General features: G+C 38.3%; 1 protein-coding gene across 1 annotated transcript; it reads right to left on the reverse strand.

The window, feature by feature from the left end:
- Positions 1-177: 177 nt before the first annotated feature.
- On the reverse strand, positions 178-9553 carry LOC117420818 (WD40 repeat-containing protein SMU1). The gene is made up of 12 exons (XM_034034471.3): positions 9414-9553; positions 7880-8090; positions 6684-6836; positions 6337-6447; positions 5853-5981; positions 5619-5738; positions 5030-5146; positions 4052-4179; positions 3762-3888; positions 1741-1908; positions 1098-1250; positions 178-631 (listed from the first exon to the last, which is right to left on the reverse strand). Exons 1-12 carry the CDS (start codon positions 9437-9439, stop codon positions 533-535), a joined length of 1542 nt encoding a protein of 513 aa, XP_033890362.1. The 5' UTR covers positions 9440-9553; the 3' UTR covers positions 178-532.
- Positions 9554-15910: the final 6357 nt, after the last annotated feature.

Raw genomic sequence — 15910 nt, forward strand, 5'->3', positions numbered from 1 at the left:
GCAGTTCTAAAATTCCTGGCTACTTTCAGTTTTACATATTTATTTGCTATCAAAAATATAAAAAATAAAAAAAACCTATCATTTCACATTCACAAAAAAAAAAAAGAAATTGACATGATTAAGACATCATGCACTTCATCGAAACAACTTGCAAATTATCCAAAATAAAAGCAGAAACCATGTTGAAGATTTAATTCCACCAGAATAACCAAACAAATGTATATTTCAATTTTACAGTCTTAATGTGTTGATCCTAATTCATGAAAATAGGTACATTAGTAACTGTGTATTCTAAAATGGGAAGCAACAACAGAGAAAATATATCTGGAAATGAGGAGGGAAAAAAAAAAAAAACATTACAAAATCTGGTTATGAAACAAGTTTATAAAAGTTGTGTAAAATGCAACCAAAATTTTTATCAAAACATAAAAAGCATGGTATGAAAACAAAACAAGTCCAACTGATGCAGCCCCTCTGCTCCCCTCCCCCATGAAAATGTATCAGTCCATTGAATCCAAACCGGGGGAAACAGCTATGGTTTCCAGAGTTTGAGGAGACCATCTTCACTGTACGTGGCAATCAGATTCTGATGTGGGTGGTGTGCAATTCCAATGACATCCTTCTCATGGATCTAGTCAAAAACAAAAGGAGCTTAGAATACTTTGTACACAATTAAGGACGTAGTCCCCCAATTAATTTTTTTTCTTTTTTGTATTCATTTTCTACACTTTAAAAAGTGTCAGTACCATTTGCTTTGTTCCTCTGTTGTTGTGTATTAAAAACCTCTTGAATTCATGCAAATCAATACGCAGAAGGCAGCTCAATGGAGCTTTACCAGATGTTCAGAAAATATTAACTCAAACTTAATCATAAACGTTTCTTTATAATTTATTTTTTAACACACACCATATCTCAGATACAAAGTCAGGGAGTGGTCAATGCTCTGTATTTTAAATATTCCGAGCATTGCTTGCATTTAACATGATTAATTTCAAGACTCATAGCCACGACTAAATATGCAGATTTTACAAACTGTGCTAAACATCAAGATCTGCTGCTCAACTTGGAACAGTTTAAAAACCACCAAGCACACTTACTGTCAAGGTCCTCTCTAGTTTGCCGGTGACTGTACTGAAGCAGTACAGCACAAAGTCCTCTCCAACGCAGTATATCCATTCACCACGGGGAGACAGTGTGCAGCACACAAAGTCACCACCTTCCCTCTTACCGGAGCTGAAGCTTCTCACAATCTGAAACCGATACACATTTTAAACATTAATTTCAGCAAGTTACCATAATCTACATTCACATAAATTGAAATGCATAGCATGAAGTCTAGATAACCCGTCCATTGTCCAGAATCTAAGTCACCATAACCACCTTTGTCAGCGTTTTAATTTTTTGTAATCCTAGTTTGTGGAGGATGAAAACAAGTAACCTCAGTTTACATTTAAGACATCTCAAAATCTAAGTACTTTATTAACCAATCACTAAGAATCTACATTCTTCAAAAACTGTACGAGATGGCAAAAGAGTATCATTACATAGCAGTTTAAGCCACTCCAACTGAGTGGTGACATCCAAGATTTGCCTAGCTATGCTTTGCCAAATTAATCTCAAGTGGGCCTAGTAAGTCTCGCAGTAAAACCGGCTACACAAATGCAAGGTCTATCACTAACCCTCTTAAGGTTTAATGTTCTTATTATCATTTTACCCTTGCCCCCCATGCCATGAACACACCTGTCCCTGCATGTTCATGATAACCACTGTGTTGGATCTGTTACACACTACAAAGTGCTCTGGGTTCTTGGGCAGCAGGATGACGTTGTTTACAGTAATGTCAGTTCCAGCTGTGGTACCCAAGGACTTGAAAGTATTAGAGCACTCTGTTGTCTTCATGTTCCAGATCTGTAAAAACAAAATAGAAGTAAATTACAATAAAATTGACAAGGGACACATTCCTAGAATGTGGAATACCAAGCTTCATGGATCATGCAAAAGAGCTGTTGATCAAAATGCTTTAGTTTCCAATATCCTAAATGCTTCACACCATTTTCACTACAATTGGATGATCAGTTGTCAAGATATAGATTGTTGCTCAAAGAGCACCGTGAGCAACATCAGGTTCAAAGTGCTAGCAATGTTGGAATACAAAATGTTATTTGTATGCATTTTCTTTTACTTGACACTATCAGGATAGGGCTAATAATAGTTTTCTATGACCGTTCACAGGGCAAAGGCAAGTCGGTGAAACGTTACTGATGTGTAACCATTTATAATAACCTTTGTGTAACTTACACTCACAACCGTTTTGTATTTTTAATTAAGATATATACAGATATAGATATATATCCATGGGAAAGTTGCTTGAGCTTACTGCATTATTAGACATTGTATAATTAGTATTTTCCTGGTATTTTATACCAGGAACATTTTATACCAATATTTTGATTAAAACGCTTCACAAACACATTATCACCTGATTCTGTTGGCCAATCAAAGTCCAATTATCGTGGCAAGTGCTGGGTGTATTAACTAGCTTGATCAGAAACTAAATTGAAATACTTCACAAAAATATTATATTTTGAGTGGATGAGGAATGGGGAGAAAATGTAAATCAGGTTTAAGAATATTCAAAAGAAAAAGTAATGTTTCGAAGTATACAAAAAGCCAGACAGCAGAAGTGGGCCAGATAAGGCAGGGGATGCATAGTACTGCAAATACCACTGCATTGAGGTACTTGTTCACGGTCCCAGAATATAAGAACATACTGAATGTAGGCGACACATTAAACTAAAACAAGAAAGTGAACTGAGAGACAAGCAATCCATTTCTGAGGCTTTTACACACACTTTAATAAAAGAGAGCGCAGAATGAGTTTGTCAGAGCGCTGTGCTTTGCTGGACAGCCGCTGTTTATTGCATAGGGGTATGTATTTGTGACTTTGCACAATATTGTCCATCAGCTAAAACACTGTCTTAACGCCTTCTGCAGACACTAGCTCTGTCAGCATAGCGATTGCCCAAATGTTCACAACTGGGTAACTTCAGAAAACGTGGCCACGATTTGCACAGATTCTGCTTCATTATACATCCCAGGGGCATTAAACTTAAATCAGAAACCAGATATGCTACACATCATATTCCACATGTAAAGTGTGTGTATACTGAGATTGTTACAGATGTTTAAATTAAAAACACATTTTTACCGATTTTATCCCTATTTAATATATGTGAAAAACTCCGAAAAATTCCTGGGAAAAATTGTTGTTATTGTTCAGATAAAAACCGGAAATGAGGAACACCAAGTATAATGTAGGGGTATGAGCGGAATAAAATTTTAGAGAAAATACTAAGTTTTAGTGAGTTAAATAGTTGCTGCACCTTCAAGGTTATAACACCTAATGCTGGTGTGAAGCAAAATTGTTTTGCTAGCATAAGTGATAAATATCTGAAGCAAACTGAATGATGTAACCAGAACAACTGGGACTACTGGGTGAAACAAAGAAGCATTTATGAAATGTGTAAACATCAAGTGCTGTATAAAACAGGTTTATTTTTAATATAAGTAAATCTTGCCTTATTCTGTATTTTGCAAGCTGTCAAAGTTTATTAAACACTTAAACCTTGTTGTATTTCAGCAAATACTTTGGGACAATCCACAAAATAAAAACACAAAAAAATAAAAGTAATCTAGGGGCCAAAATGTCACAACTGAGTTTTGTAAAAGCATGTCAAATTAAATGCTTCTGGTCAGTATACCTTGACTGTGCCATCAGAAGATGCACTGATTATGTAATGTCCATCCTGTGTAAAAGTGGCTTCATTTACAAATGAGGAATGGCCACGGAATTCCTTCAAGGTTTTCCCAGACTTCAGTCCATGAACTCTGCAAACACACACCAAAAACAAAACATGTTTGTCACTCAATACTCTTGCATTACACCCAAATGTTTCTTCAGCTTAATAAAATGTACAGTGGGGCAAAAAAGAAGAAATAATTAACAGTAGAACCACACAATAGTTGTGTTGTGCCATGGTGTTCAACATACCTGATAGTCTGGTCAAAAGAAGCGCTGAGAAGCTGACTACTGTCCTTGCAGAAGCTGAGACAGGTGACCCCTTTGCTGTGAGCACGCTCAAAACGTCTCAGGCACTGGCCACTCTGAATCTTCCACACCTGCAATTCAAACAGGATGGCCCATTAGTCTTCTGGATCAACTACTAACGGTTTGCCTTTCTCCAGGGTGGAGATATACACAATAACGCTGCAAGCTCGTTACAAATGTTTAAAAAACATGGAAAATGTGGTAAAGAAGGGGTAGGAGTTTAAACAATAATGAGATGTAAACGTAGAAGTACTGCATTATAGTTCATATTTAACCAATAGCTACAGCAATTGGACCAATACATGTCCTGCAGATCAGTACAAATGAATGCTTTGCCTAATTCAAAGAACAACTGCACTGGGGCATTGCACATTACAGTGGCCTTAATGGTTTACCATATGACAGAGAGGGTAGGTGGGGTTTAGAATCACGTGACGTTTACTGGTTGGTAAGAGTATTAGGTTCAAACTCTGTGAAAGCTACAAACAAGGAGCAATTAATTAAGAAGCTGTGTGGAAATATGTTTTCTTTTATTAAAAAAAAAAAACTATCAAGTAAAATGCCCCCATGTAACTGTCATTAAAAAAACAGGATATGAACATGTAAACTCACTGGTCACTACGAGTATCCCCACTTAATAATCAAGCAGACTTGGGAAGGATGTCATAAGGTACAAAATATTACTTGAAGCAAATAACGGCCTAATGGCCACTAACTGCTTGCAAAATACACACCCACATCTCAGGCCTACTGTGCACCTTCACTTATAGGTCAAGTTATGTTTACCAGCTTACATTCCAACACTTTATACTAGTACAGCTATTTCCAGGAAAAACTTCTTTTTTTGTTGTATTGTTGCAGACTGCTGAGTGTACAGCAGTAAATAAATAAAATACCTAATAAAATATCCATCACTTTTACCTTAATCCTTCCATCCTGTGCACCACTTGCCAACATTTCAGTGTCCCGACTGAAGCACATGCACAGAACTGCATCGTCCATCATCATGAAGTTGTCTTGTGCCTGGTACTTCAAATCCTAGAGCAAAGATAGCAAGTGTAGTTTCTAGTTATCAAACTAGAAGAAATGTTTTGTGCTGAACACACACAGCAGCCAGCAAGCAACATCCTCATAAACAGACATGGATTTTGTTTCCTAAGCATTAAATGCACCATTTGTAGGATTCTGTTTTTTTCTTTTTCTTCCAATCAATACTAAAATCTAAAATTCAAATTGTCTATTTGATAAACAAAAACAATACACATGACCTACAACAATTTCTATTGTGCAACTCAAATAGATTTTAGATGGACAATGTTACATAAAAGTATTCACTCCAATTATAAATAAATTTACAAACAAGAGGAGGTCATTCGGCCCATCTACTCTTGCACGGTTCCTAGTAACTGACTGGTCAATTTTTGTCTTGGAGAAAGTGATTCAGCATCAAACACATGACTCAGTAACCCAATCCATAACCTCACAATGCTCTTGCACTGCAAAAACCTACCTTTCTGATTTTGCCAGTGGTGAAGTTCCACACCTCAATAAATCCATCCACAGAGCCAGTGACCAGATACTGCCCATCAGGAGAGAATCGCGCACACTCAACATGGGACTTCTGGCCAAACTGTTAGGCAAAACAGATCAGTTCAAATCCTGATACAGAACTGTCTGTCTCTAATATTTTTTCACACAAAGCAAACATGTCAAATTGTTTCGACATCATTTGCTCTGGATTTACCTTGATGTGTCTGTTGAGCTGTGTGGGGAACTTCTCCTCCTCCACATCCTTTACAGCTGCTTTACCCCTGAACAAATCGATGGTCATGCCTGGTGGAAGGAGCCCCTGGTGCTGCTGCCACTTCAGAGACTGCAGGGAAGAAAAGCTTACTGAAAATCACTTTTTAAAGATGAATTTTACAGATTGTGAAAAGTCCTGCATAAGCAGCACTGGAGACTAAATTGCTCTATATGTAAATCAACAGTGCTTAAACACATTGCCCTACAAGTATGCCACAAGCCATAACTGGGGCGCAATCCTCCTAAAGTTTAGTCTATCCAATCCTTGGCATTAAGACTGCCTGCAAATGTGCCTAGTGCTAGTTTGTGTCAAACTGCATGCTGGTTTTGTTATGTAGACCATTGTCTACTGAGGAATAAGTTGAAAACACATATTTCCCTTAAAACCTGAGATCAAGTGTAGCAAACCCATTGTGTAAACCCACCTGCCCAAGTAGGGCCATAAGACGTGAAGGGGGAACCACACTGACTTCTCCTGCCAGAGCCTGAGCGATTGCTACTCTCCGTTTCTCTTTACTGCTGCCATCTGGGTAGGCCTGCAAGGAAAGAGAGGTTCCCATTAGAGGTGAATGTGCCAAATGAGGATGGGCCACAAAATGAGGTACTGAAATGATGAGTTGCTCCATCGCTTAAAGCATCACAAACAGTGAACAAAACAAAAACGCTGTATGAGAATAATTTGGATAAGTGCTCTGTTACTTTACATTTAAAATCTTTGGAAAAAAAAAATTCTCTGAACAATGTGTCTGGAATCATACGGAGGTTAGCTTACCTCTCGGGGATCAAAGTAGGACCTGGCCAGGAGGTTCTCCAAGTGAATATATCTCTCTGGCTGGGTTTGCTTCAACATGATCATGGGGTCTGTCTGCCTTAACAGAGACCTGGCAGCTCCCAGCTCACGCAGCTCAATCAGTTCTAACACCACCTGTGAGGGACATGAAAAGCAACTCATTAAAAAGGCAGCAGGAGGTACATGTGCAACTCAGTGAACAAATAATATAGTGAATAATAAAAATACAAAGCTGTCAACAGTTTTACTTTTCCCTTTTAATAATTATTTGGCTGCTCTAACAGACTATTTATTCATTTCTCATACAGTACACAGTATCCGTCACTTTTGTTGAAGGCCAAGTGGCAAGGTTGTCCTTGATTTCCTCATTCCAGACATACGGACATTTATGTGTGGAATGACACACGGATGTCACAGTATTTGTGCTGGTCTACTAGAAGTGTGACCTGTATGAATAATAAATTACAAGCATCATGATGTTCATCCCTTCTGACTTTTCAACATGAGCCTACAGAGCTCAGTGTCACATTACTTTCTGGAATGGGGAAATCAAAGACATAGACAAAGAATTGTGAATTTAACTAAAAGCTTGTTAGTAATAACTTAATTTTATTTTATTAATTTAGTCATTGCCAATTATTTTTTATTCTTTTCTCCCAATTTGAAATGGCCAATTATTTTTAGGCTCAGCTCACCGCTACCACCCCTGCGCTGACTCGGGAGGGCGAAGACGAACACACGCTGTCCTCCGACTGCGGACTCACCATGCAGCCACCCAAGAGCTACAGCGTCTGAGGACAACGCAGCTCTCGGGCAGCTTACAGGCAAGCCCACAGGCATCCGGCCAGACTACAGGGGTCGCTGGTGCGCGGTGAGCCGAGGACACCCTGGCCGACCTAACCCTCCCTCCCCCTGGGCGGCGCTCAACTGGCCAATTGAGCGCCGCCCCCTGGAAGCTCCCATCCTCAGGTCGGCAAAGGAATAGCCTGGACTCAAACTCGCGACGTCCAGACTATAGGGCAAATCCTGCACTCCACGCGGAGCGCCTTTATTGGATGCGCCACTCGGGAGCCCCCGTAATGTACTATTTAAAGCTTGCGATATCATTTACACCAAACCCCAAACCTCTGACATGACTTCACTTTCTACACATTATGCCCATAAAGAGCATCACTTACCTGCTCATAAAGGTCAATGAGAGTCTTGTCAGGCAGCTTGAGAGACTGTATAGCCTGCAAGACTGTGTCCCAGTGCCCACTGTTGATATCGGCTACAAAACTCTCAATACTGTCCACAGTGTTCAAGGAGACGGTCGTCTCCTCTTGTAGAGTAACCAGTGTCCGGTGCAAATTGTTTTCTTTCAGGTACTGCATGATCAGACGTATGACGCTGTAAAATAAAAGGTTACATTTGCTGTGAATATCAACGAAGTGTTTTTTTTTTAAACCATCAATAACCTGATGACCTTTGGGAAGGTTCGCTAATTATATGCTATGTGCTGCATGACATTAATCTGTCCACAGTGCAAAACATTATTCAACTACCTAACAGAAAGACAGTTTTTTTCTATTACTGCAATATAATGGAAATATAGTAAAATCAAGAGAAACTGAGAAACACAATTTAAAACTGCACAATGTGGGTAATAAAGCTACCATTTCTGCATAATTAATAATGCAGCCTGTTACTGTACAGGACACAATCGGCTTATAGTACCATTAACACTTCCAGATCTCAGACCACTTTAAAAAAGGGGACTAAAAACACGCACGCCGCTCTGTTCAGCGTTAGTATAGTTCCATGCTTTTAAAATTATATACATTTTTCAGTTTAGCAAGTAAAACAAAGTTTATATATATATATATATATATATATATATATATTATACACACACACACATAAATTAGATACTGGGCAGATATTGTATTTTGAGTACCGTTAACCTAGAATTTCGTCAACCAAACAAAAATAGTAGCAGGAGCTATTACTCCAGATACGCTCATTGTTATGTACCGACACTACACATTTACCAATATTACACAAGATAATAATGTTTTTCAATTTCTTTAAGACTGTATTGTTTTTTATTTGTCTTATTTCATTTATGTGTACCGGTGTTACGTAGAATTCAGTGCCCCATGGAAACCAGTTTCCCCTGCTTATTGTACTAAATGCACTTAGATGGTCTGGCGATTCGTCTAACGCACTTTTGCCATGGTTTGTTTTGGCCGAATACCGAAGTGAACACCTTTTTCTAAAGTTAAGGGTGAGGGTTAGTCTATATTCGCCCGATTACGCAACAACCTTTTTTTTCTGCCAGACCTATATTGGCAGGTGGAACTGATTTCCATGGGGAACACAATTCTTCGTAACACCGGCGGAGGTACCCTCAGAACGAACACGTAAAGTATGCAATAACTACAGCAGAACTCAACGAAACAATACATTTTGTTTTCAGGAATAATATTTACAATACAATTGCATGCGTCAACATTTCACTTCGTAGATGCAGTCTACTTAATGTTTTTAATGCTTCCGTTTTTGGCAAACTACACAATCCAAACATTCAACAGCAAACCGTGCATCCACGGCTACCGCTTTGACTAGGCCTCAATGAAACACATCCATTCGTACCCATTTACTGAATATAAATACAATTTCAGTGATGCAGACTTGTTCTGCTTAACGCATATGTAACTTCACGAAACTTACTCTGCCGATTCGACTTCCAGAGACATGATTTAAATCCAAATATGGACAAGATCGAAGAAATAACCAACACAGTGGACCCCACAGCGAACCACTGCACAGGTTCAGACCCTTGTCACGTGACCATGGAGGGGAGAGGGAGAGGGAGGGGGAGGGGGGTGTCTCTCTCTCAATTTCAATTTTCAATTTTCAATTCAATTTCAAGTGCTTTATTGGCATGACTGATAAAGTATTGCCAAAGCAATGATGGGTAAATTCCATCTTTACAAGTAACATTTAAAATATATGTAAATGTTACATAATAAAAAAAAAAACCAACACAGTATACTTAAAACAAATCACAACAACAATAATAATGATTATATATATATATATATATATATATATATATATATATATATATATATATATATATATATATATATATAATTAGATAATTATATAACATGTATTTATTTATTTCTTCTTCTTTTCCTCCCTCCTCCTCCCTGTGTGAGGAGCCTCGGTGTCACTCCCTGTCCCTCAGGCTGTGACAGGCGCTTGTGAATTGGGCTGCCTCTTTAATCCAGCTTGTTTCCTCTCCTAAGAGGATGGTGAGTTTTTCATGGTCTGCCAGGTCTGGGAATTGTTTGCAGAAATGTTCTATTTTTGGGAAGAAGGCTTTCATTAATGGATTATATTTGGAGCACTGCACTATAAAGTGTAACTCTGTCTCGACCTGGTTGAGAGGACAGTGAGCACACAGCCTCTCCTCTTTGGGCAGCATGTCTGCCTGTGTCGGCCCTTCTCGATGGCCAGGCTGTGCTTGCTGAGCCTGTACTTTGTTAAGGTCTGTCTCTGTTTGTTGTCTTTCACCCTAGTCAGCTAATCAGCCAGGGTGTAGCGTCTATTTAGGGCCCGATAGCATTCCAATTTACATTGTGTTTTAGTGTGTGTCCCCCAATGAATAAGGTATTCTTGTTTTGTGCTATAATTTGGTTTACTCTGATTGTATGTGTTATAGTGGAGCTGTTCTGAAGCTGGTTGGTGTTAGTGCAGTGAGCTTCAGGACAAGCTGGCTGAGGGGACTCTTCTCTGGGCTCTGCTCTTGGTATTGCAGGGCTTTATGGTGGTAAGAGTTTATGTTACTATTTTTGCAGAACTCTGTATGCAGGGCTTCTGTTGAATGTTTGTCCCATTTTGTAAAATCGTGCTCTGTGAGCGGACCCCACACTTCACTGCCATACAGGGCAATGGGTTGGATGACACTTTCAAACATTTTTAGCCAAATTTTAATTGGGATCTTTATATAACTTTTTCTCTTAATTGCATAAAAAGCCCTGTGTGCTTTTTCTTTTAGTGCATTCACTGCCAGGTTGAAACTCCCTGACGCGCTGATTTTTAGGCCTAGATAGGTGTATTTTGAGCAGTGTTCTAAAGTCTTTTTGCCAAGGGTGAAGTGGTACATGTTTCCCTGAGATCTGGCTTTTTTCTGGAATGTCATGACTCTGGTCTTGTTCATGTTTACTGCCAGGGCCCAGGTCTGACAGCACTAGCAGTGACAGGTTCTGCTGTAGCCCCTGTTCAGTGGGTGACAACAGGACCAGGTCATCTGTGTAGCGCAAGAATTTAACTTCAGTGTCATGTAGAGTGAGGCCAGAAGCTGCAGACTGCTCCAACACTGTGGCCAGCTCATTGATATAGATGTTGAACAGTGTTAGGCTTAGACTGCAGCTCTCTCGCTCTCTCTCTCTCTCTCTCTCTCTCTCTCTCTCTCTCTCTCTCTCTCTCTCTCTCTCTCTCTCTCTCTCTCTCTCTCTCTCTCTCTCTCTCTCTCTCTCGTCCCGTACCGTAAGTGTAAGACTAAAGCACCAACCCGAGGACTGCAGTATTTTTATGAATGGTTTCAAAATGTTGAAGACACAGTATCATGTGAATTGGTTTTACAAAGTCAAATTGCTGTTTGTTCTATTATTTATAAGTCGAAGAAAAATTATTAATTATTTTCCTTACCGTACGTTGTTTGGTTATAATGTATTTTTATTTAAATATAAATAATATTCTTAAGGCTTACTGTGGGTTATTTTGTCTTTAACTTAAATTCTAGATACATTGTTAAAAATAAGAGATCCACCCTACTGATAATAATTAAACAGTCATAAAAATTGGGGTTATATTGCAACCTCACTCTTGTCCACTAGATGGCCTTATTTTGTTGAAACACGATAGTTGAACTATTACAGTACAATATAGTACAATAGATTAGAAAACATTATCACCAATGACACACAGCTCAAAAAGGAAATATAGTTGATAGTATTCTACACAACTGCAGCCCAGAGAAAGTACGATAAATAAAGTCTAAATATCCCCATAAAATGAACTGTAGAGTTGTGTACTAAGTGAAGTTTGAAGTTCATGTCAATATATTTCTACCAGTGTGACCATATGACTGTGTTTGGAAGGGAAGAAGTTATTTCTTGTGAAAAAGGGTCATTTCGGAATTCAGAGGTAAATACAATATTTAACACTGATAATTACATTTCTTCTCAATGTAGAACTTTACAACAATCTGTGCAAGTCTGTTTCATTTGGCTCAAAGGTGGCTTTCCATGTGAAATTTTGTATCAAACCATAGGCCTTTTTAAAATCACCTGTGTGGAGATTCATCAATACTCCATTTTACCACACAAGACAACCTTAAGCACAACCTTGCTTTGCCAATCATTGCAGACACTGTAAAGTATTCAGTGTCTTTGAGGTGTTGCTTTGTTGTTGTAGTGCTACTGAAACAGATACAATTTTTCTGTATGCAACACTTTCACACATACAGTATGCATATATTTTCCATAGTCTGCAAATTGCAAACGACTAGTCAAAATGGGGGACAATTCCAAAATGATACATATAATAATAATAATAATAATAATAATAATAATAATAATAATAATAATAATAATAATAATAATAATAATGATAAAACAAATTGCCAATTCCTTTTCATCTACATTTTTTTCAAAAGTTTACCGGAATACAAGTGATGTATTCTAGGCTTAAGAAAGGATAAACCCAAACTCACTCAAAGTGGCAGATAAATTTAAACGGCAAGTAATTTCATTTTCTTTAACTTAACATTTCACAGCTAACTTACTAGGCGCATTTGAAGAATATAATGAAAGCGAGAGAGAGATAAAAGAAAAGTTTTGTGATGACCTAGATAACCCTGATGTAATTAATGAAGTTCCCTTGAGTGCAGTAATAATAAGATAATGAAAAAAACTTTAAGGTTACACCTAAATTAGCTTTTTGCATCAAGACGATATCCCCAGCACAGCATAGATAAAATAAAAAAAAAAAGTGCTTTTGTGATTTTGGAAAATATTTGAAAATGATTTAATGTCAAGTATTTCAAGCAGATTAAATGCAATTATTTCAGGATCATTTTGAATTACCTGTAACTGGAAATTGATAGCCCCCTAATAACTCAATCATGCACACTGACTAGTTAACCTGCTTTGTATCTCCATAATGCTGCAATGTCTATCATACTGCACCACTAGAAATACTGAGGGTTTTTTTTTTCAATAATCCACATCTTTAGTAGTGCTACAGCTTTCTTTGTGAAGGGCTATTTATTGAGCTCTTATGTCACTGGTCAGTTCACAGCTCCTCTTTTGTTTTAATGGTTGCTTAGGCATTCTTATCACAGGTGGTAGTCAACAGGCTATCCACAGCGGTAGGCAATCCTGATCCTGGAGTGCCACAATCCTGCAGGTTTTGTAGGTATCTCTTAATCATCAATTGCTAAATACCTGGAACACATGGTAATTCTCACCAATTAAGCCAATAATTGAATCAATTAGGGGTTGGGTAAAACAAAAACCAGAAGTGCCTGTGGCACTCCAGGACCAGGGTTGCCTACCCCTGGGCTATAGTCCCAATTTAAACCAGATTTCAATCAAATACCCAATACAAATAGAAACAGAAATTATACATTAGGTGTAGGGATAACTACATTGTCAACACTAAATCACTTAGTAGTTCAGACAGCTCACTTTGCAAGTACACTAACTAATTATGCAATTGCAGGCCTAATTTGAATTACTTACCAATTCCTTAGTTTTAATTGATACAAATGCAAAAACCAAGATGACTACATAAATTTGGAATGTTTGTAATTTGGGGATTTCTTAATCTAGACAGTTAAAGGACTTTTTGGTGGTAGTCTCAGACTGGTAGTATCTGAAGAACCTGCCACATAGTTATATTTAATAGACTTTATTAATTTGCATGACAATTGGGATGGAACTTGGTATGTACGTTTATGCTCTTGAGAGTATTAGAATCTAGGGCACAGTGACCTACTCCTGGGTCTATTTCCTCAACCTTAATGTAGGTCATGGTAACAGCAACATTTCTGTCTTGGTTGTGAAAATCATAATAAAAAAAATCTAATGACAAAACTGTTTTCAATTCAATCAATTACAATTAACACTAGTGCAATGATGCGACCACATTCTACACACCTGTCTGATATGAATCCCAAGCCAAAAAGGGAAAGGATTACTTTTTTATTTGTCCACTAGATGGTGATTCTGTTCAACCAATTACAATGACAACTAAAATACGGCAAACCCTGCAGCTCCAGTTGTGCTCCCAATCTTTCTGTCTGGTTTAGAAGAGGTTCCTGGCGTGTGAACATTAGACTGATTTAAAGTTTTTGGTTGGGTTTGGACTGCAGGGATTGAGATTATTTTCATATCAATTTAACTCTGTTTGTGCAGTAGTTTAGTATTTAAAACGTCCACACTTCCAGTGTTCGCCAAATGGACATCCACAAGTTTTATTTTTCAGCATGGATATTCAGTTTATTACAAATTAATACTACCCTGAGTTTATACATTTATTTCCAGTTGACGTTATTGTTTACACAGCTGGATACCTCAAACTTCACTTTGTAAACTAGCTTTATAGTTCATGTCAATGGAATATGGGGTTTGGATGTACTACTTAACCTACTGCTAATTAACAATGCACTACTTTAGACTATTTGAAACCTCAAGTAAATTCTAATGTACAATTGAATTAACTTGTACTTAAGTGAGTCTGTAGCAGTGGTATGTTGATGCGATTTTGTAAGACAAGTAATGGCGTTTGCTCTTACCTGAGCCATATTGAAAAGCTCTTTAGATTGTTGTGAATTCTCACACTTTAATTGCACAACTGATTTAGAAAACAGACTGTGTAATTGAGGTTGGTCATTGTATTTGCGGTATCAGGTGTATACCTTACAAATTCCTTGCATGCTTTGAAATTAGTAATGCTATTGTCTCTTTTAAAAAGCAAGCCCCCCTTTTTGTTTTGCATGCTTAAAGTATCATGCGGTTCTATACCAGTAAGTAAAAGAAAAAAAAGCAGCGCCACAATCTAGTGGGGGTCTGGGAAAGCAATGAAACGCAGGAGCATTTTCAGAGAGCCTTATGCGCAATCTATCCATTGTGCTGCAAGCTCATAGAGCCTTATTCGCAGTCTATCCATTGTGCTGCAAGCTCATAGAGTCTTACTCACAATCTATCCATTGTGCTGCAAGCTCATAGAGCCTTACTTGCAATCTATCCATTGTGCTGCAAGCTCATAGAGCCTTACTCGCAATCTATCCATTGTGCTGCAAGCTCATAGAGCCTTATTCGCAGTCTATCCATTGTGCTGCAAGCTCATAGAGTCTTACTCACAATCTATCCATTGTGCTGCAAGCTCATAGAGCCTTACTTGCAATCTATCCATTGTGCTGCAAGCTCATAGAGCCTTACTCGCAATCTATCCATTGTGCTGTGAGCTCATAGAGCCTTATTCGCAGTCTATCCATTGTGCTGCAAGCTCATAGAGTCTTACTCGCAATCTATCCATTGTGCTGTGAGCTCATAGATCCTTACTCACAATCTAGCCATTGTGCTGCAAGCTCATAGAGCCTTACTCACAATCTATCCATTGTGCTGTGAGCTCATAGAGCCTTACTCGCAATCTATCCATTGTGCTGTGAGCTCATAGAGCCTTACTCACAATCTATCCATTGTGCTGTGAGCTCATAGAGCCTTACTCGCAATCTATCCATTGTGCTGCAAGCTCATAGAGCCTTACTCGCAGTCTATCCATTGTGATGCAAGCTCATCATAGAAAGCTTGGGCTTGCAGGGAGAAATGGACATGCAAATACCTTGAGTGACGAGTTGGAAAGCCTCACACCTCAGTATCAGATCGGTCTTAAAACACTAGAGGGAGGAAAGGGGGGGGGGGGGGGGGTAGTGTTTCAGTTTACTTGTTGCTCTTATTATAGTTGGAATATTTTAATTCTGAAACAAAAATTCTGTACCTAACCATAATAAGGTACAGTCTATTTTAATGACTTAAACTGCAGTGTATCTATAAAGTGAAGTCGCCTTTCATCTTGGTCTGCTGCGCCACTTTTTCCATTCCCTTTTTATTGTATGTAATAATGATGTTAAAAAGTGGGTCAATCGATCA

The sequence above is a fragment of the Acipenser ruthenus genome, chromosome 1 (assembly GCF_902713425.1).
Source record: "Acipenser ruthenus chromosome 1, fAciRut3.2 maternal haplotype, whole genome shotgun sequence".
NCBI classification, from domain to species: domain Eukaryota; kingdom Metazoa; phylum Chordata; class Actinopteri; order Acipenseriformes; family Acipenseridae; genus Acipenser; species Acipenser ruthenus.